The sequence below is a fragment of the Schistocerca nitens genome, chromosome 1 (genome assembly GCF_023898315.1).
Source record: "Schistocerca nitens isolate TAMUIC-IGC-003100 chromosome 1, iqSchNite1.1, whole genome shotgun sequence".
NCBI lineage: Eukaryota > Metazoa > Arthropoda > Insecta > Orthoptera > Acrididae > Schistocerca > Schistocerca nitens.
In genome coordinates, this window is record NC_064614.1 from 39,207,027 (window position 1) to 39,229,536 (window position 22,510).

A 22,510-nucleotide genomic window follows, 5' to 3' on the forward strand; every position below is an offset into this window, starting at 1 on the left:
AGGAGGGGGGGGGGGGGGGGGGGGCGTGGAGAAGAAAAACAGAGGAGCAGAGAAGCAGAAAAGGTTGGTGGGTATGCTTGCAGAAAGCTGTGCTCAATAAAGGTGAGGGGATGTGAATCAGGAGTAGGTGATAAGACAGAGGGGGCAAGGTGTGGGGACAATAGATTGCTGTAGGTTGAGGCCAGGATAATTTTGGAAGTGGAGAATGTGTTGTAAGGGTGACTCTCATCTACACAGTTCAGAAAAACTGGTGGTGGAGGGTGGAGGGGAGGGTCCAGATGGCTTGGTTTGTGAAGCAGCCATTGAAATCAAGCATGTTATGTTCAGGTGCATATTGTGCCACAGGGTGATGCATTCTGCTCCTGCCCATGTTTTGGTAGTAGACATTCATCCTGGTGGACAGCTGGTTTGTGGTCATATAAATATAAAAAGCTGTGCAATGATTGCAGCAGAGCTGGAATATGACATGGCTGCTTTGACAGGTGGCCCAGCCTCTGATGGGATAGGATAAGCCTGTGACAGGAAAGGAATAGGATGTGCTGGGTGGATGGATTGGGCAAGTCTTCCATGGAGGTATGATTCCTGTGGCAAGGGCTTGGAGTTGGAAGTGGCATAGGGATGGACTATAATGTTGTGAAGGTTGTTTGGATGATGGAACACCACTTTAGGAGAGATGGGAAGGATCTTAATAAGGATGTTCCTTATTTCAAGGCATATTGATAGATAATCAAAGCTCTGACGAAGAATGTTCTTGGTTTCTTCTGGTCTAAAAGGGGGTACTCGTTTGTAGCTGGTTCTTGGGGGTCGTGGGAGCATTGGGGGTGCATTCACGTCGTACACCTACTCTGCTGCAGTCATTGCAGAGTGTTTCATATTGCTATCACTACCAACCAGCTGTCCACCAGGATGAATGGCCACCACCAAACTGCGGCCAAAAGCGAGGTGGACCTCCCTGTGGCACAACATGCAGCTGAAGATGATGTGCTTGATTTCAGTGGCTGCTTCACAGTCCTGACCATCTGGATCCTCCCCTCCACCACCAGCTTTTAAGAACTGCACAGATGAGAGTTATTCATTACTACATATTTTCCATTCCCAAAAGTAGTCTGGTCTCAACCTATGGTAACCTACTTTCCTCACACCCTCCACCACAGTTTCTGCCTCCACTGTCCTATCACATCCTTCCAATTCACATCCCCTCACACACATTGTTTGTCTTTCTCTGCCACTACACTAACCAGTCTTTTCCCCTTCTCTGCTCCTCTCCTTTTCCGTTCCATATTGCTCCCCCCCCCCCCCCCCCCCCCCAATTTCAGCCCCCAAACTCCTGGCATTGTGCTTGAAACTTTGTTGTGCTACCACCCACTCCCTGCATGCTCTGTGAGACAATGTTTTTCTCTCCTCTCATCTGTATGCTTGCTTGTGAGAATGTGTGCATGTTTTCTTTTCTAAAGAAGTCTTTGGCCAAAGGCTAAATGTGTAACAGTCTTTTTGTTGCACCTGTCTGCATCTCAACGTGTCAACTTTATGGTGAGTAACAGTTATCCTTTTCATAATATTGTAGGGACTGCTACGCATGTCGACTGCTGTGTCCGCACACATTAGTTCCATTCACACCATCTATAGATACAGCTGTGTCGTGAATTCAGTGACTGCCTGGCAACAAATGAATGGCATAAACCGCAGAGATTGAATCTGCCACTTGGAGTGCTGAATAATGTTGTTGGCTAATCCTTGGAGTTACAACTTTTGTTTTTATGTTTATTCTGTTCCTTGGTTACTGTTTTTGTTGTTTACAAGCTACCTTTAGCAACTGTGCTTCTTTTTCTGTAATACCAAGTAATAAACCGTTCAAGTATATTCTCAGTGCATGTTTGAATATTTATTAAGTACGGCTAGCTCTACACAATGAAAATATACCTATCAATAGTGATGCCGACGTGATCCGCCCTGAGAAAACTGGTCCCATGACAAAATTGATTACAGAATGGAATCACCTGCAGTATCAAGACTGGCTTTTCGCCTCCCACCATTTTGGCCACATAATCCAGTTCTATGGTTTGCTCAGGTTGAGGCCGGCTTTTGCTATGCCAGAATTACAGCGGATGCGACTAAGTTTGCTTTCATAGTGAATCAGCATGAGCAACGCTATGCTTCCAAAGTTCAAGATATAATCACAGCACCATCGACCGAGTGTGCGTTTTAAAGATTAAAGACTGAGCTTATTTGTAGAGTTGCAGCATTGCAGGAAGACCGTATCAGACAAGTGCTGATGCAGGGAAGATATAGGTGACACAAAACCATCTCAGTACCTGTGTCACCTCCGCGGCAAGGTGGACATCAGAACAGTGCCCGACAATCTTGTACGTATGCTATGGAGCAGCCATCTGCTGCTGCAGGTGAAGGCAATCATCACATCGCAGACAGAGATGTCCCTGGATGCTGTTGCGGAACTGGCTGACTAACCAACAGGTTAGTGCTGTGATAATGTCTGGTAGTGTCACGTCCACGGCCCTTCGCATTTCATGTGCAGATTATGATGCTCTGTCCGCCAAAGTTGATGCACTGAGTGACAGATTGGCACAGTAGTCACAAGGAGGTCCTAGTCGCTACAGAGGACATAGCCACAAACAATCTAGGAGCCATTCCTCGACTCAGTCTGTATCAGGTGCTGGTCTGACCACTTGTTGGTACCACAGATTTGGTGAGCAGGCTAAAAAGTGTACTAGCCCCCGTGCCTACCCAAGTGCAAATGGCTGTCGGACGTAGGCGCCACAAACTGCTCAACTACATCCCAGCGCCTATTCATTACTGACAGGGTATCAGGCCGGAAGTATTTAATAGACACAGAGTCTGACCTTAGTATCCTGCCCAGAGCGTCACTACACTGTTGCAGGCCATCCACTGCATTTAGCTTGTCTGCCGCAAATAATTCAGCAATTTCAGCGTATGGCACGCAGCGTGAAGAATTGAATTTGAGGCTCCATCGTTAGTTCACATGACGCTTCACCGTAGGAGACGTGGCCGAAGCAATAGTCCGTGCCAGTTTATTAGCTCACTATCTGCTCCTATCAGATGTAGCGAATTCCCACCTAATAGACAATGTTACCGGACTTACAACCACTGGGTACCACGTGATGCCAGAACATACAACATCAAGGTTATACAGGTTGCAAACGAAGAGTATCACGGACTGTTGCATTAGTTCCCTCCAGGTGCGCCACAGCAAGTTTTGCACGATACGGTCTACCACATAAAAACTACAGACGGGCCATCTGTGTCTTGCCGGCTGAGACGATTGGCTCCAGGATGCCTCGCCATTGCTAAAACAGAATTCGACACAATGTTACGAGAAGGTATCATCTGACCCTCAAGTAGTCCATGGTCACTGCATTTAGTACCCAAAAATGGAGGAACCTGTCGCCTATGTGGCGATTACAGAGCGCCCAACTCATGGACCGTGCCCAATCGCTACCCAGCGCCACTACTAAAAGACTATAGCCATGCACTGTGTTGTGGTCGGCAGGAGAGGTTACTAGAGGAGGCCGAAATGCACGCGTTTTAGCTCACGCAGGCTGGCGTGAGGTCTGGAACAGGACAAGGAAATTGGAATTTAGAAAAATGGACGTAGCTGGTGGAATACTTAACTTTAATCCATTAATGGTGAACGTAGCTCTTGATGGTACATGATTCACAATATCAATAGTAACTGAATATGGCACCTTGCTAGGTCGTAGCAAATAACGTAGCTGAAGGCTATGCTAAACTATCGTCTCGGCAAATGAGAGCGTATTTAGTCAGTGAACCATCGCTAGCAAAGTTGGCTGTACAACTGGGGCGAGTGCTAGGAAGTCTCTCTAGACCTGCCGTGTGACGGCGCTCGGTCTGCAATCACTGATAGTGGCGACACGCTGGTCCGACGTATACTAACGGACCGCGGCCGATTTAAAGGCTACCACCTAGCAAATGTGGTGTCTGGCGGTGACACTACACACTGCATGGTGCCACTGTATTCAGTGTTATAGACTGCACAAAAGTGTATACCTAGATTCCCGTGGCAACAGAAGACATTCCAAAGACTGCTATTATTATGCCATTTGGGTTGTATGAAAGCAAGTTTATGACCTTCGGCCTGCATAATGCTGCTCAAACCTGGCAGAGGTTCATCGATTCTGTCTTGCGTGGGTTGAACTTTTGTTTCGCCTATCTGGATGATGTGTTAGTGTATTCATCATCCAAGGAGCAACATCATCAGCACCTGAGAGACGTTTTTGAGCGTTTCGAGAAGTATGGCGTGGTGTTAAACAGAGCTAAATGTGTGTTTGGCCAACATCAAGTCGATTTCCTGGCTCATCGAATATCTTCATCAGTCTCATTACCACTCACTGAGAAGGTTGAAGGCATATTGAAATTACCCAAGCCATCTACAATAAAAGAGCTTTGCAGATACTTAGGAATGCTCAGTTTTTACTGCCGTCATTTACCACACACTGCCAAACAACAGGCACTGTTGAACGCAGCACTGACTCGTCCCAAGGTTAAGAGCATTTCTCCTGTGCAGTGGACCGAGGAGATGAATGCGGCTTTTGAAGTAACCAAAAAGAGCCTAGCACAAGCAGCAATGCTTGTGCACCCCGAGCTTGAAGTTCCACTGGCATTAGTGGTGGATGCCAGTCAGTTAGCCATTGGTGCAGCTCTCCGACAATGGGTGGATGATGCCTGGCAACTGCTGGCTTATTTCTCACACAAGCTGTCACCTGCACAACAAAGATGCAGCACATATGACCAGGAACTTTTAGCCATATATCAAGCAATCAAGTACTTTCGACAACAGGTTGAGGCATGAATGTTTGTGATGTACACAGACCACAAGCCGTTAACATATGCCTTCAAGAAAAACCGCAACACTTGCTCTCCACAGCAGTAAAGCCAATTGGAATTTATTAGCCAGTTTAGTACAGACATCTGCCATATATCAGGCATCACTAATGTTGTTGCGGACTGCCTCTCTAGAGTGGCCAGTGTCTCGCAGCCTGTGGACATGATGGCGCTTGCCAGGGCGCAACAAGGAGATTCCGAGCTACACACCATATTGCATGACGACACTGCAGTACTCAAGTTACAGCAAGTTGACATTCCTGACAAGAACATGAAATTGTACTGTGAAGTGTCACATGGCAGATCACGCCCTTTTGTTCCCGTTGCATTTCGCAGGCCAGTGTTAGTCCTTACATAATCTTTGCCACCCAGGAGTCTGTTCGACATTCAAGCTAGTGTCTCAAAGCTTCGTGTGGCCAGGAATAGAAAGAGACAGCCGTGAATGGACAAGAACTTGCCAGCATTGTCAGCTTTGCAAAATCACTCGCCACATTCATCCCCCAATAAGAGATTTCCTGGCCACTTCTTCACGATTTGCCCATGTTCATCTTGATGTGGTAGGGCCACTTTCCCCATCGGATGGCCAGCGGTACATATTCACAATGATTGACAGATATACGTGATACCTGAAGCGATACCTACAGACAACATATCTGCGGAAACACTAGCCACCGCTTTCACATCAACCTGGCTGGCGAGATTCGGCTGTCTGCTCCGTATCACCACCGACAGAGGCCAACAGTTCAAGTCAGATTTGTTCTTACAGTTGGCAAAGTTCTGTGGCTACATCCATCACAAAATAACCAGTTATCATCCGGCCGACAATGGCATGCTTGAATGTTGGCATCGAACGTTGAAGGCTGCGCTAATGTGCCATGTGACATCTCGGACGTCTGCACTACCCATAGTCCTGCTGGTTTTACTAGTCACATACAAACCAGATATAGAGTCCTCAGCAGCTGAATTGGTTTATGGTGAGACTCTGTGCCTACCAGGGGAGTTTGTCAACACAGGCCTACTGTCAGAAATAGACGACCAACCAGAGTTCCTTCACAAGTTACAGGAACATGTAAGCCAAATTAAACCCACAGAGGCCTCCAGGCATGGTTGTCCAACAAATTTAGTGCGTAACAACCTGAAAACTGTTCGCATGTTATGTTACGTACAGACTGCATCAAACCACCACTGCAGCCACCGTATACTGGACCCCATCACGTCCTGCGCAGAGACACACACAAGATGGTCATCATAGTAAATGGAGAACATGCCACTGTATCTATTAGCAGAGGGAAGCCGGCTTACAATTTCAAGGAGGCATCACCCACCTTACGATCAAGAACTCAACGTCTGACAGATGCAACACCTCGACTTCCAGCACCACCGCCACAACAGGTCGATGCAGAACCTACACAGACCACCTGCTCCGGACAACATGTCCAATTCACAGCCAGGTTCAGAGAAGATGCAGCACGCTCCACTTTCACCAAGGGGGCTCCTGTAGCGACCGCTACTCACCTTGACTGCTGTGTCCGCACACATTAGTTCCGTTCACGCCATATGTTGCGAATTCAGTGACTGCACGGCTACAAATGAATCGCGTAAACTGCCAAGTTTGAATCCACCGCTTGGAGCACTGAATAATGTTGTTGCCTACTCCTTGGAGTTATAACTTTTGTTTTTATGTTTATTCTGTTCCTTGGTTACTGTTTTTGTTGTTTACAAGTTACCTATAGCAACTGAGCTTCTTTTTCTGTAGTACTAAGTAGTAAACCGTTCAAGTATATTCTCAGTGCTTGTTTGAATATTTATTAAGTACTGGTAGCTCTGCACGACAGAAATATACCCGTCAATATCATCAATATTCCAATCTGGACTTCTCATTGTTAAAGTGACCCTAAGGTGTAATCAGAGTAGCAACTTTATGAAACTTACTCTGTGACTGCTTAACCAGAACTTTATACATTTCTCTGATGGTGCATTACTGTAACATTGTTCACAGTGCCCATTTAAACATTCACAGAGGAAGGTTTTTACAAAATGTTAAAATATAAAGCTATTAAATACTCATTAACTACAAAAGACAGGAATGACAGGTAATACGTATAAACACTTGGCAGTGAAGTTATTCTGTTTATCATTTATATATTTTCAGTGTTGGCTGTTGTATAAGAGTACAAGAGCACGTGAACACCCTAACTTTTGGCATCTTGCAGATTTATTGGTTATTTTTCTTTGAACACTGTTAAATGTAACGTAGATGCAGTAATCTAAAATACATGTTCTAAACCTACTGTGCTTCTCCTGTGACTTCATGAATCTTGGCATAGGATTGTGAGCATACCTTCAGTTGTGCTCGTTTTAAGGAGCACGCAGAACTGGCGTAGCATAATTATCTTACGGGGCAAACACATACTGATTTGATAAACAATTTCCATGTTTAACGCCATGTAGAGCTATCCCTTCAACTACAAGTTTACCTCAGTGCCACCAGGTGATAGCACACTGCAGCAGACTTTTATCCCTGTTCGCTTGGCATAAATCGTGCTAGAAGAAAGGATGCTCTTCAGATATGTCAATTCACTCACTATACAGTAAAATTAGATTGGAGTGCAGTATATGTTATAGTTATAATGACAGAAAACCTATTTTGTGGGATTCTGAAAGATTTACAGCAGTACACTAAGTTTTGGATTTTATCATATGGTACTCTATTTGAGACACTGAGAACCATAAAACACATCATCGTCAATTATTGTGAGACTGTGCCATTTAGTCATGGGTCAGATTTATCTGTGCTGCAGGCCCACATTGTGTATATGAGCATTCACGAAAAGCTGCCTCAAAGGTTTCCACGATATTCACTTAAATGTGGGATCGACAGTGGTGTGCTTTTGACCTTGATGGTTCTCAGTGCCTTATTTATATTTGAGTCAAGTGCCCATGTTGGTAGATAGTACTACTTGAATTTAATCATTTCCAATATTCTCAGTTTGTGTTTTGAGTTGGTACGAATTGGCTTCTGTGTGCAGTGTCAACATGAATACTGTTGAATCTGTTTTAAGCACTAACGGAAAAGAAAATTACCAGGAAAAGTTAGGCGCAAAGGAGCTAGGGCATTCCAGAACAGGTCTGTTGATGGAGAAAGTGACAAAATCAAATAAGCATGACTACAAATGAACATTTAACAAAAAATTGTATGATAAGTGTAAGTTGTTGTTTGGGTGCAATGAAAGAATGTCTGATTTTCCACCTGGAAGTTAATTTGTTAACTAATACATGTGTTGGAGATCTTGCACATTTGTCCAAAAAAATAAAAAAGCCCAAAAATTCCCACTTACACAAAAATGATGAATTCTTTCCCTAAACTGTACTTAATTATGTACAAAACAACAAAGTTCTACAAAAACAATCCTTTCCTTTTTGGACAAGCTATGCATATAATTATTATTACTATTATTATTACAGTTATTTTTGTGATTGGTAGTGGCTGTACTTGTATAAATATGTTGATAAACATAACTTTTATACAACAGATGCTACTAATTTGACACCCTCACCTGTATCTGAAGCTAAAAATTTGTGAACACCCAAAATGTTCACTCATGAGCCACCACTTTTTGTTTTATATATTCTTAATTAATATTAAGTTCTGTTTTCATATGTACAGTTTTCTCCTCGTGTTCCAGCAACACTTTTCAATGATTTTCTATAAATTCAAATTTTATGTTTGAAATACTTTACCAACTACAAGACTTTGATAATAAAAGCATACATTTGGATATACAAAAATTGTGATTACACAACAGGAACACTGGGTTCTTGAAAAGTTTACATTCTAGAATGTAAATGACTATGTAACAATAATATTGTATAATAATATTTCCTGAATTATAAAATTTAGAAAAAAAGATGATGTTCTTTACACAGCAGAAAAAGGTGTCTCCCAAATGAGGTAAATCAATTCTAAAACAAATGACAGTTAGTGGTATTAGATTTTTATGTGTACGTGGTTTTCATGTGTCTTCAGTTATGAATATTCCCTTAAAGAAAATATTTTCACAAAAAAAATTTATACTACTAATTTCAGCAACATGTAAATTATATCCTGAACAATAATATTGAAAAAGTTACAGCTTAATAAAGAATTTTGATATTTTATGAATGTATGGTATATGTATTGTAACAATTCACTACAAATGGAACTATGATCAAAATTAAAATCCAACCAAAGAAATATAAACCAGAGAGTTGATTCCGTATTTCTAGATTTCCGGAAAGCTTTTGACACCGTTCCTCACAAGAGACTTCTAATCAAGCTGCAGACCTATGGGGTATCGTCTCAGTTGTGCGACTGGATTCATGATTTCCTGTCAGGAAGGTCACAGTTCGTAGTAATAGGCAGCAAATCATCGAGTAAAACTGACGTGGTATCAGGTGTTCCCCAGGGAAGCGTCCTGGGACCTCTGCTGTTCCTGATCTACATAAATGACCTGGGTGACAATCTGAGCAGTTTTCTTAGGTTGTTCGCAGATGATGCTGTAATTTACCGTCTAGTAAGGTCATCCGAAGACCAGTATCTGATGCAAAGCGATTTAGAAAAGATTGCTGTATGGTGTGGCAGGTAGCAGTTGACGCTAAATAGCGAAAAGTGTGAGTTGATCCACATGAGTTCCATAAGAAATCCTTTGGAATTCGATTACTCGATAAATAGTACAATTCTCAAGGCTGTCAATTCAACTAAGTACCTGGGTGTTAAAATTACGAACAACTTCAGTTGGAAAGACCACATAGATAATATTGTGGAGAAGGCGAGCCAAAGGTTGCGTTTCATTGGCAGGACACTTAGAAGATGCAACAAGTCCACTAAAGAGACAGCTTACACTACACTCGTTCGTCCTCTGTTAGAATATTGCTGCGCGGTGTGGGATCCTTACCAAGTGGGATTGACGGAGGACATCGAAAGGGTGCAAGAAAGGGCAGCTCGTTTTGTGTTATCACGTAATATGGGAGAGAGTGTGGCAGATATGATACGCGAATTGGGATGGAAGTCATTAAAGCAAAGATGTTTTTCGTTGCGGCGAGATCTATTTATGAAATTTCAGTCACCAACTTTCTCTTCCAAATGTGAAAATATTTTGTTGAGCCCAACCTACATAGGTAGGAATGATCATCAAAATAAAATAAGAGAAATCAGAGCTCGAACAGAAAGGTTTAGGTGTTCGTTTTTCCCGCGCGCTGTTCGGGAGTGGAATGGTAGGGCGAGAGTATGATTGTGGTTCGATGAACCCTCTGCCAAGCACTTAAATGTGAATTGCAGAGTAGTCATGTAGATGTAGTTATAGAGTGACCAAAGAAATGCTCTACCCCAAGGGAGTGTGTTACCACCAATGCTCTTCAACATTTACACAAATGATCAGCCAACATCTAAGCCATGCAAAAGTTTCATACGTATTGACAACCTTGCTTTCACAGTACTGACAGAAATTTTGAAGAGGAAAAAAAGTGTGGCATCTTTTTTTCATCTGATGATACTGTTAGTTGTACAACTGTGCCCACACATAATAAGTAGACACAACCCTTAATGAAACTGCAGGGCTAATTACTGGATAAATTGTACTGCATGGCAAGCATTGCTCCTCTGGACATATGCCTGACTGTAGCCACAAATGTCAAAAAGAAGGAAATTGGGAAAAATTAATTACACCCACTGCATGGACATATGCTGCCAAGAGCTTTTCACAGTCAGCATCTACCCTTACCAGGATTCTGGACTGCACATAGATCACTGAATAGGTTGCAAATGAGCGTTGGAAAATCGAAGGACACTGTAACGAAATAGGGCACTTCTCCACATTCAGTGTACAGCCAGTAAAACACCTACATCACATTTATGTTGCCTTGACATCTACAGCAATGAGTAGGTGTTTAAGCCACAAGAAGATGCTGTAGGAGTTGCATGTTTCTGGGCAAAGACTGATTTTTATATATATATATATATATATATATATATATATATATATATATATATATATATATATATATATATATATAAAAAAAAACAAAGATGATGTGACTTACCAAATGAAAGTGCTGGCAGGTCGACAGACACACAAACAAGCACAAACATACACACAAAATTCAAGCTTTCGCAATAACCATATATAACAGAGGGAAACATTCCACGTGGGAAAAATATATCTAAAAACAAAGATGATGTGACTTACCGAACGAAAGCGCTGGCAGGTCGATAGACACACAAACAAACACAAACACACACACACAAAATTCAAGCTTTCGCAACAAACTGTTGCCTCATCAGGAAAGAGGGAAGGAGAGGGAAAGACGAAAGGATGTGGGTTTTAGGGGAGAGGGTAAGGAGTCATTCCAATCCCGGGAGCGGAAAAAAGGACAGGTATACACTCGCACACACACACATATCCATCCACACATATACAGACACAAGCAGACATATTTAAAGACCAATATGTCTGCTTGTGTCTGTATATGTGTGGATGGATATGTGTGTGTGTGCGAGTGTATACCTGTCCTTTTTTCCCCCTAAGGTAAGTCTTTCCGCTCCCGGGATTGGAATGACTCCTTACCCTCTCCCCTAAAACCCACATCCTTTCGTCTTTCCCTCTCCTTCCCTCTTTCCTGATGAGGCAACAGTTTGTTGCGAAAGCTTGAATTTTGTGTGTGTGTGTTTGTCTGCTTGTGTCTGTATGTGTGGATGGATATGTGTGTGTGTGCGAGTGTATACCTGTCCTTTTTTCCCCCTAAGGTAAGTCTTTCCGCTCCCGGGATTGGAATGACTCCTTACCCTCTCCCTTAAAACCCACATCCTTTCGTCTTTCCCTCTCCTTCCCTCTTTCCTGATGAGGCAACAGTTTGTTGCGAAAGCTTGAATTTTGTGTGTATATTTGTGTTTGTTTGTGTGTCTATCGACCTGCCAGCGCTTTTGTTTGGTAAGTCTCATCATCTTTCTTTTTATATATATATATATATATATATATATATATATATATATATATATATATATATATAAGACCAAATACATCTTTAAATATGTCTGCTTGTGTCTGAATATGTGTGGATGGATATGTGCGTGTGTATACCTGTCCTTTTTTCCCCCTAAGGTAAGTCTTTCCGCTCCCGGGATTGGAATGACTCCTTACCCTCTCCCTTAAAACCCACATCCTTTCATCTTTCCCTCTCCTTCCCCTCTTTCCTGATGAGGCAACAGTTTGTTGCGAAAGCTTGAATTTTGTGTGTGTGTTTGTGTTTGTTTGTGTGTCTATCGACCTGCCAGCGCTTTCGTATATATATATATATATATATATATATATATATATATATATGTGTGTGTGTGTGTGTGTGTGTGTGTGTGTGTGTGTGTGTGTGAGAGAGAGAGAGAGAGAGAGAGAGAGAGAGAGAGAGAGAGAGAGAGAGAACAATCAAATTCCGTGTAAGGAATCACCTATTACCAACACCATTGGCAAGTGGGTCCAATTAGTCACAAGGCAAGGTGTTAATTGGAGGGCTGCTTTTCACTCCTGAACATGTAAATGGCACTTTTTGGCCCATTGCAAAGGGCACAATTTTATGGGTGGGCTATGGAAACTGCATTGGGGAATAAATCACACCCAGTAATTCACTTTTCCAAGAAATACTTGGAGGTCCTTAATGAATTTAGGCACAAGCATATTTTGAATATTGTCTTTGTATTCTGTGGACTGGATAATGGAATGTAGTCGAATTAAATCAGGTGATGCTGAGGGAATTAGAATAGGAAATGAGACACTTAAAGTAGTAAAGGAGTTTTGCTATTTGGGGAGCAAAATAACTGATGATGGTCGAAGTAGAGAGGATATAAAATGTAGACTGGCAACGGCAAGGAAAGCGTTTCTGAAGAAGAGAAATTCGTTGACATCGAGTATAGACTTAAGTGTCAGGAAGTCATTTCTGAAAGTATTTGTATGGAGTGTAGCCATGTATGGAAGTGAAACATGGACGATAAATAGTTTGGACAAGAAGAGAATACAAGCTTTTGAAATGTGGTGCTACAGAAGAATGCTGAAGATTATATGGGTAAATCACATAACTAATGAGGAGGTATTGAATAGAATTGGGGAGGAGTTTGTGGTACAACTTGACAAGAAGAAGGGACCAGTTGGTAGGACATGTTCTGAGGTATCAAAGGATCACAAAATTAGCATTGGAGGGCAGCGTGGAGGGTAAAAATCGCAGAGGGAGACCAAGAGATGAATACACTAAGCAGATTCAGAAGGATGTAGGTTGCCATAGGTACTGGGAGATGAAGGAGCTTGCACAAGGCAGAGTAACATGGAGAGCTGCATCAAACCAGTCTCAGGACTGAAGACCACAACAATAACAACCAACAACATTCTGTGGAGGGCCAACGGCCTCTTCACTGAGGATATAACCTAAATAAGTGACTGCTGACTGAAAGACAATGCATTTGGAAAAATTAGACTCTCTGTTTACTAAAGATTCTTTGTTTCCAAGAGCTCTAGTGTGTTACTGCAACAATTTACACTTCATGCGAGTTCCTGAAATAACTGCTCAAAATAATTTTCATAGAATGCATTTAGTACAATTTCAGATGATGTTTTATGCCTAACACTGACCATGAACATGTATTTTTGCCAACATACTGGGGGTAAATTGAAGTCATCTCCAGCTATAATTGTATGAGTTGGGTACCTGTTCAAAATGTGACTCAAATTTTCCTTGAACCCTTCAGTGATATTTCATCTAAGTGGAGGAATCATTAAAAGGAACCAGTATTAATTTATTCCAGTTGTCAAGCACAACCTTAAAATATAAAAACTTTAACAGGTCACAAAAATTATACTCAGCTTCGATGTTGGAGATCTGTGAGTATCTGTTTGCTGCCGCTCTTCTCTACCTGCAATAAAGTCTTGGATTTGCCATGTTGTCAGGCAATCTTTGCAATAGTTAATCAACTTCTACTGAATGATATAGCTGAAATATGTAAATCTGTTGTATAACACTTTTATTGCATCATAAAATTACTAATCCTCACAAAATATGTAATAAAACTGCCAAGGTTTGTATAGATTCAACAGTCAGAACACTGATGTTTACATTGTTTAACATAGCAATCTTGACGATTTCAATTAAAAGTTGTACACTTTTAGAGGGTGTGTTATAGAATTTAGATCAATAAATAACAGTAAACACTCCTGAATAACAAACAGGTCGAAAGAATATTGTTGATGTGGTGAAAACACAGAACATGTAATTTTACAATAATACATAATTTAAAAACTAAATAACTCTAATTACAGAATGGTTTTTATTGCTGAATTTTCTTAAGTCTTTTCATTAAAATGAATGGCAATAACAAATAGATTTTACTGCGTGAATATCATAAATGTGTGTTTCAGTATTTGTTTACGTTCATTCACTGTCATTTTGGATAAAGACTATATTTCATTACGTTTCAGTTACAAATAATCATAATTATGTTAAAGGTATACAAATAAACTTGAAATGATCTCACTACACCATTACAATATATAGTCATTACATTTATTAACTTTGTGTGTACAATCACACATTAGTACTGGTTATTCTGGATCACTCAGGTGTCAGATTTTGTTTGGAGATGGTCCATATCATTACATTACAATCTCCAACCATACTTTTTATAGCAAATATCTACTTCAATTTAACTATAACATAAATTACTCCTGACAATAACAAACATGCTACCCCCAACTGGTTTTAATCTATCCTTTCTTAACACTGTTAGATACTTGGTTAAAACTTCACTTGAATTTATCTCCAGCTTTAGCCAGCTTTCAGTTCCTTTAATGATTTTTACTTCAGTGCCTTCTGTGAGCACTTCAATTTCCTGTTCCTTAATTAATTACCCACATTGCTGCTTTTACACCTAACATAATTATGATACCACTTATTCCATGTGTTCTGTTATTGTCTTAGGTACCAAACCATCAACCAATACATGGACTAGATATGCATCGTGGCCTTTCAGCAGCATGGGATACAAAAGGAACATATGCCACAGAATTGTTTACCAGAGAAGCAGTGTCCATTATTCAGCATCACAATGTCTCAAGTCCATTACTTCTCTATATTGGCCACTTAGCTCCACACAGTCCACTAGAAGTTCCTGATCAAGCAGCTGCTGATGAAAGGTTCTCTCATATTACTGACCCAGAAAGGAGAATATATGCAGGTACCAAGTTGTCTGGCCAATGAAATATATGACCATTGTACAGTTTAGTTTTATGAAACATTTTGTGATTGATGCATTTCAAGATATGCAGATGTGAATGACTCACTTTATCCATTGTTCTTTAAATACAGCTTTATTGAATGTGACTATGTTGCATGAATATGTGAAGTAAGAGCATACAAAAGGAATACTTGTGCAACTTTCTCTCTTCTTCAGAGGCTGGCTGCTGACTTTTAATGAGGTACTCATTCCAGTTAATTACAGTAATATCATACTATGGGAAAAAGGAGAGGGAGAGAAAGGAAAAAATTGTGTATGTGTGGGTGTGGTACAAGAGGGGCAGGGAAGGGGGAAGGCTACAGATCAGAGAAGCATCTGAAATTAAAAAACACGAATGCTAGTATAGAAATAGATGTGATATGTTTCATGTTTCTTATCAAGTTATCACTGTGGCTAAATATTATGCTGAGAACAAAAATTTTCAGCCATAAAAAACAATAAACATAAAAACTCTACGAATTTGATAAATATATGAAATTATAATTTTCTACATCTACACAGATACCCCAAAAGCCACTGTACAGTGGGTGTCATAGGGTACCCTGTACCACTACTTATCATTTCCTTTCATGTGCCACTTGCAAATAGAGCAAGGGAAAAACAACTGTCTATATGCCTCAGTATGAGCCCCAATTTCTCGTATCTTAATTTTGTGGTCCTTACGCACAATGTATGTTGGTGGCAGTAGAATTGTTCAGCAGTCAGCTTCAAAGGCCGATTCTCTAAATTTTCTCAATAGTGTTTCTTGAAAAGAGAAAGCAACATTCAATGGTAGACAATGAACATGAAGTTTTTGTACTGAAAAGCTTTTTGTAAATAGCCAATGAAACTTAGGAAGAGGCAAGTGGTGACAGGGAAGAAGGACCACTCTTTACCCACATCAAAAACAGACAAATGAAACCAACTGATAAATGGATGTTAAAGTAAGTGAACCCTTGTACAATGCTCTGAGTTGTGATAGATCTTTGAGAATTCTCTTATAAACTCTCTGCCAAGCTTCTCTCATTCTGCTGTAAAGTAGTATTTCAGAGTAACTTTGGTCCCACATGCTCATGAACAATTGATGCTCAAAGCATATATGTAAACGGGTAGCTGGAACCATAGACTTAGTCTTCCAATTGATTTAGGAAGGAGGGGCAGGTTGCTCAGACCCCAACATGAGTGCACCTCCATTCTGACCTTTCCTAACCAGCCATCTGAGGATTGAATTAATAGCCACAAGCTAAAACAGTTTTTTGTACATTAATATTTGTGGCAATACTCACAATTTCACCTTCAGAAGATAAGTTTTGGCCTGCCATTCTGCCTCCTTGTCAAGTGTTTTTTTTTTTTTTTCCCCATATTGACTGAGTGAATGTTGCAGTTCCTTTTGAATGAGTTTATAATTCCACAAGAGAGATCTGTAAAATTTATTCAACAGGCCTTCACTGAGTTGATTAGATGACACCATATAGTATTCACAAAATATGATTTCTTGTAACATAATAAAGTGCAAATAAGTGAAGTACACAAGCTATCAAGATCTACTGTCAGTGCTACTATTCTTATGGTATCAGCAGCCAGTTTCTGCACAATATCATTAATCTAATACTCCCATGAAATTAGCTACATCAAACAGCATTCTATGGAGCTACAGTAATCCACCATCTCCCTACACAGTTAGAAAGATAATGCTTATCTAATATTTGTATGGTCACCTCAGTGTTATTTTAATTTTGTTCATAGGTGAGTAGTTGCCTGTGCTCAATATTTTTATGTTGTTTTCACCCTGGAATTACCATTATTGTAATATTAACAAAAAGATAAATAAATAGAGACTACAAATATGAAAAGGCATAAGAGTCTCAGTTAAGCATTGATCAGTGGAACTATAAAAGCTATCATAGTGGCAGTAGAAAAGTAACAATAATGAAGGTGCTGTGTTGTGAGTTGTCACAACAAGCTGTTTAATGATCATAAACCTAAGATAGACGCAGAGGAAAGAAAAAGTTGTAAGGAAATGTCAAAGGAAAGGGAAAGTTAAAGTTAGAGAGACATATGAAGTACATGCTACCAGAATCTAAAAAAAAAAAAAAGTTCTTGTAGTTGAATCATAATTGTGAATGATCATTACTTTGTATAACAAAATAAAAATACAATGTTTATATTTATTTTGACTTAGCATATTCACTTTTGTTTTCCTAATTGAATAAGAGATCAGGATTAAGTAAAAATATATGCCTGTTATGTCCATAGTACAACTGCCTTCTTTCTTGAATACAATAATGCTCGTTCATATTCTCAGCACCTCTGATAGCACATCCATCTGAAAAACTTTTTGCCTTAAATTTAAAATAGATTTCTTTTGTCCAGCTCTAATAATATGATATTGTTAGTTATACTGACTTATGAGATCAGATGTCATATCTTACATTAATGAAACTTATATCCATGACAGAAATGCTTTGGCACCTTGATGTGTCTGTTGGTGAAGTAATAAAAGCTCTGCAACAACGCAATATGCTCAATAATACAGTGATTGTGTTCATATCTGATAATGGTGGACAACCTCATGGTATACACTATAATAAAGCATCAAACTGGCCACTAAGAGGGGTAAGTGACTATTTAAATTAGCTTTTGTATGTTTTTATCTTTAAGAGCTGGAGAGTGCAACTTTCTTTTGTTGTACATTACACAGTCTTTCTTTCCTTTTTCATTTTGTTGCACATGGTCTGCAAATTACATTCAAAATAGCATGAGATATTAAAACAGCATAGTAGAGACTTTTTAAGGCTGTGATTTAAGGGTGTTCGCAGCCAAACAAATTTGTATGTGGTTTGGTGGCTCAGAAAGTAAATGGCAGACTGCAGATACATAGTTTCAAGACTTTATCCTCAGTTGGACCTAGAATTTTTTATATCACTTTTTGCTTCTTTCACCAATGGGCAATGATATATTAATGCGAAAAATGAGAAGTTTCACTATTATCAGAGAACCACGTAAAGTTTTAGGATTCTATAACTGACTGGATAGATAGATTCAAAGGTCAGAAGAAGGCAAAGACCAACCACCTTGAACCAGTGCCATGCCTGGTAAAGCACTGTGGCCTTTAAACCAGTATAGCTTTGAACATTAAAAGATTTGTTTGGCTGTCAGCTACAATTATTTAGGGTCCTCTGTTTATTTTGTGGCAGCATAACTCAATGAAATGCTCTTGAATTTCAAGCAGAGATTTGATTATGCCAGTTTTGAATATGGTGCTGGCCCTTAACACCTACCTTGACATCATTGCGTCTGTAGCTTGCCAGTGCTGTGGCAGGCTACATAACTTACCTTCCTGCGGATACATGCCAAAGATGATTTCATGATGATGTTACAGACTTTCAGTGACGTTGGAGATAAGTAAATGTATCAATTTGAGGTAAGGACCCTGATACCTCTGACAGTGGACTACATATATCGGTACTATTGTTGCTAAGATTATAGGGTAAGCGACTTTCAGAGGTGTGGGCCAGAACAAAACAAGTAAAGATGGGCTCTAAAATGCATATCTTAAAAGCTATGGGAACTTTTCAGTAAAAGAGGTGTGTTTAACAGTAGCAAAGATGTAAAAGTTCTCGTGGCTCTTGAGGTTTGCACTGTGGACTCTTTTTTTTTTTTTTTTTTTTTTTGTCCATACCACCACCTCTGAGTTTCCTACCCCATACTCTTAGCAACAACCGTACTGGTACATGTATTTCACTGTCAAAGGTACCAAAACAATTTTGTCTTAACTCATAAGAGTTTTCTAACTGCAGAACTAAACACATTGTTTAAGGACATAAGATCATAAATCTAATTGTTAGAGAATGAAATACTATGTTGATGATATTGGTCTAGTACTTAGAAATTGTATTTCATAGAGGGGCTGTAAAAATTGTGTATTATACATTTCATTGCACGCAATATCACTTTATCGACATTCATCCTCTCCACATGCTGCTATGTAATTAAGTCCCATTGATGATAAAGGTTCTTTTAATGCGTTTGTGTGTACGTATGGGGGAGGGGTGGGTGACTTGTTTGCACTATTTGGGGAGTTGAGTGTCATCCTCATATAGATAATTTCGTCCTGAATTTCTTGTTACTGTTTCAGTTTGTTAGCTAAATAGTTATTTTCACCCATAATTACTTTACAAGTGCCAGATTAATGCAAAGAGAAAACACAATTGAAAGTCAACTAATTCATAAAACAAGTATGTAATCTTTTTAAATCTAATTTAACTTCCAAAATATAAATGCTTTTTTGTATACAATGTGTATAAAAAAACAAGTTGTATGAACCTTATAGAATACATTCATCACATGGTATATGAACATGGGAACAGTAAAATTTAATTTCTGTCAGAATTTGTTTTCTTCAAATCTTCACCATAGATTGCTCATGCAGAAACAGGTTGTATCAGGAGCTAGAAGATAACCCTCTTACCAATGTAATGAAACGTGCACCTTTTACACAATGGAGTTCCTCTTCATTGCAGTATTAATGCCTTCATCCTCTAAACAATAGCTTTTTTACATGACATATGGATAGGAAGTGATGGATTAATTTCCTGGCTTCCATAACCTCCTGACCTAAACTAATAGGCTTCTGTTTGTGGGAGCATTTGAAAGCTCCTATGTATCAAATTTCAGTATAAGATGCCACACACACACACACACACACACACACACACACACACACACACACATGCGCGCGCGCGCACTCACTCACTCACTCTATCTCTTTCAGCTGACATCAGGGTAAATGTGACACTTTTGTCTTCTTTTTATACTATTCCCTATTTTGAGTCAGTGTCCCTCCATAGTGTAAGAGGTATATATATATATATATATATATATATATATATATATATATATATATATGTCTGTGTATATGCGGATGGATATGTGTGTGTGTGTGTGTGCGAGTGTATACCCGTCCTTTTTTCCCCCTAAGGTAAGTCTTTCCGCTCCCGGGATTGGAATGACTCCTTACCCTCTCCCTTAAAACCCACATCCTTTCGTCTTTCCCTCTCCTTCCCTCTTTCCTGATGAGGCAACAGTTTGTTGCGAAAGCTTGAATTTTGTATGTATGTTTGTGTGTCTATTGACGTGCCAGCGCTTTCGTTTGGTAAGTCACATCATCTTTGTTTTTAGATATATTTTTCCCACGTGGAATGTTTCCCTCTATATATATATATATATATATATATATATATATATATATATATATATATATATATATTCCACGTGGGAAAAATATATCTAAAAACAAAGATGATGTGACTTACCGAACGAAAGCGCTGGCAGGTCGATAGACACACAAACACACACACAAAATTCAAGCTTTCGCAACAAACTGTCTATCGACCTGCCAGCGCTTTCGTTCGGTAAGTCACATCATCTTTGTTTTTAGATATATTTTTCCCACGTGGAATGTTTCCCCATATATATATATATATATATATATATATATATATAAAACAAAGATGATGTGACTTACCGAAAGCGCTGGCAGGTCGATAGACACATATTTAAATATGTGTGCTGACTTGGGTTATATGTAAGTTTCTGTTTTGTCTGGTAAAGTGATCATGTATAGCACAGTCTTTTTTCAGTCTACTGTCCTTACCTAATACATTCATTTTAAAGAATAAAAGGGTTTCCACAATGTATACACATGGTAATGGAGGAATGCCAGATTTCTTAAACAGAGGTGTACAAGAGTCTCTAGGCTTGTACCCCTTTTTTGTAGATTAAAAGTACTATTAGCTGTTTTAGAGTCTCCCAAGAAAGTGACTCCCTATCTATGACAAGAATAAAAGTAGACACGATGTGCATTCATTACTGTTTTCCCACTACAGCACAATTTTAGTGAGCGAAGAAGATTAAAAGCTAGGGTGGCTACAGGTGCAGCTGTAATACAATTTCCTCAAGATCAGCAACATACAAATTTAAAGAGGATGTTAATCAGTGGAGTATGCAAACCATCAAATACAGTAAGTGCTGAATAATGAGAAAATAGGAGGCAGTACATGCTCTGAATATTAATGGCACTCACAAGACACTGTAGAAGAAACAGAATCACTAGATGTGATGCTGTGGCACATCTGGATGGACACCTGCTGGAGGCAGTAAAGTCAGCAGTGGAAATGGGTGAAAAATATGATGTCTATGCAGGGACTGCAATAGAAGACAAAGTTTATGCAACATTATAATAGTGCACACCCAGCAAGTGTAACAATGGTTACCAAGGAAATCGTTACACAAGAGATTGCAGCTATCCAAAAAGGGCAACAATTGGATGTCAATAAGGGGATACATTTCCTTAAAGAACAGATATGACACATTGCAAAAGCAGGTGGTAACGCTATTAGGAAATGGCTGAACAATGCCCAGAAATGGCATCGGTGAAAGAACTGTGAGTTGTATGTCATCATGAGGAGGAGAAGGAGATTAGTGTTTAACGTCCCGTCGACAACGAGGTCATTAGAGACAGAGCGCAAGCTCGGGTGAGGAAAGGATGGGGAAGGAAATCGGCCGTGCCCTTTTAAAGAAACCATCCCGGCATTTGCCTGTAGCGATTTAGGGAAATCACGGGAAACCTTAATCAGGATGGCCGGAGACGGGATTGAACCGTCGTCCTCCCGAATGCGAGTCCAGTGTGCTTACCACTGCGCCACCTTGCTCGGTATATGTCATCATGTATGTACCCAAATGGCATCAGCAGTTGATAGTAGGTGCAGTGGGCCATGAGAACCAGCAAGAGTGCCTTACACAGAGAGGCTAGTACAGTGAGGGATGCAACAGGGTGAGTCATCTGAGCTTACCAAAACCTTTACAGCAGTTATAAGTAAAGGATGTGAAATCAGATCATTACTACCTCATCTGCTCTGGGTCAGATGTCAGCACATCACCATTTGGTGAATACAGAGATGCAGCTGCAACCTCACCAATATGCCTCACAGCAGCAATTAGTTTACCAGTATTGACATATGGAAATCATGAAGTGGAGGTTGATCTAGGTTTTTGTAAGGGGTGTAGGTGGTGATTTGTGCGTATATTAGGAGCAGACGTTCCTAGTCAAAAAAGGACTGAGATCAGTCTTAGCACGACTCAGACCAGGAAGGATGCCGAAGGTCCCAGGTTTCCTAGGCTGAAACACTATAAATACCATGGGCTAAACACACAGTTTGGTGCTGTGGAAGGATAGTGGTGGTACCATGTTACACATATAAGGAATGCCACATAACACGGTACATTATATTAGGAGCATACTTGAGCAGACAGACTTGCGGCGGCTGACAAGGTTAGTGCCAGACT

At 40.0% G+C, this 22,510-nt stretch overlaps 1 protein-coding gene across 2 annotated transcripts in view; it reads left to right on the forward strand.

Moving 5' to 3' along the window:
- Window positions 1–22,510, forward strand: part of LOC126240910 (arylsulfatase B-like) — a 140,629-nt gene that overhangs the window by 95,253 nt on the left and 22,866 nt on the right. For both annotated transcript variants that reach the window (XM_049947962.1, XM_049947963.1), the window contains 2 exons: window positions 14,869–15,124; window positions 17,622–17,779. In XM_049947962.1, the coding sequence (XP_049803919.1) occupies window positions 14,869–15,124; window positions 17,622–17,779 (414 nt within the window). The remainder of the gene's footprint in view (window positions 1–14,868; window positions 15,125–17,621; window positions 17,780–22,510) is intronic.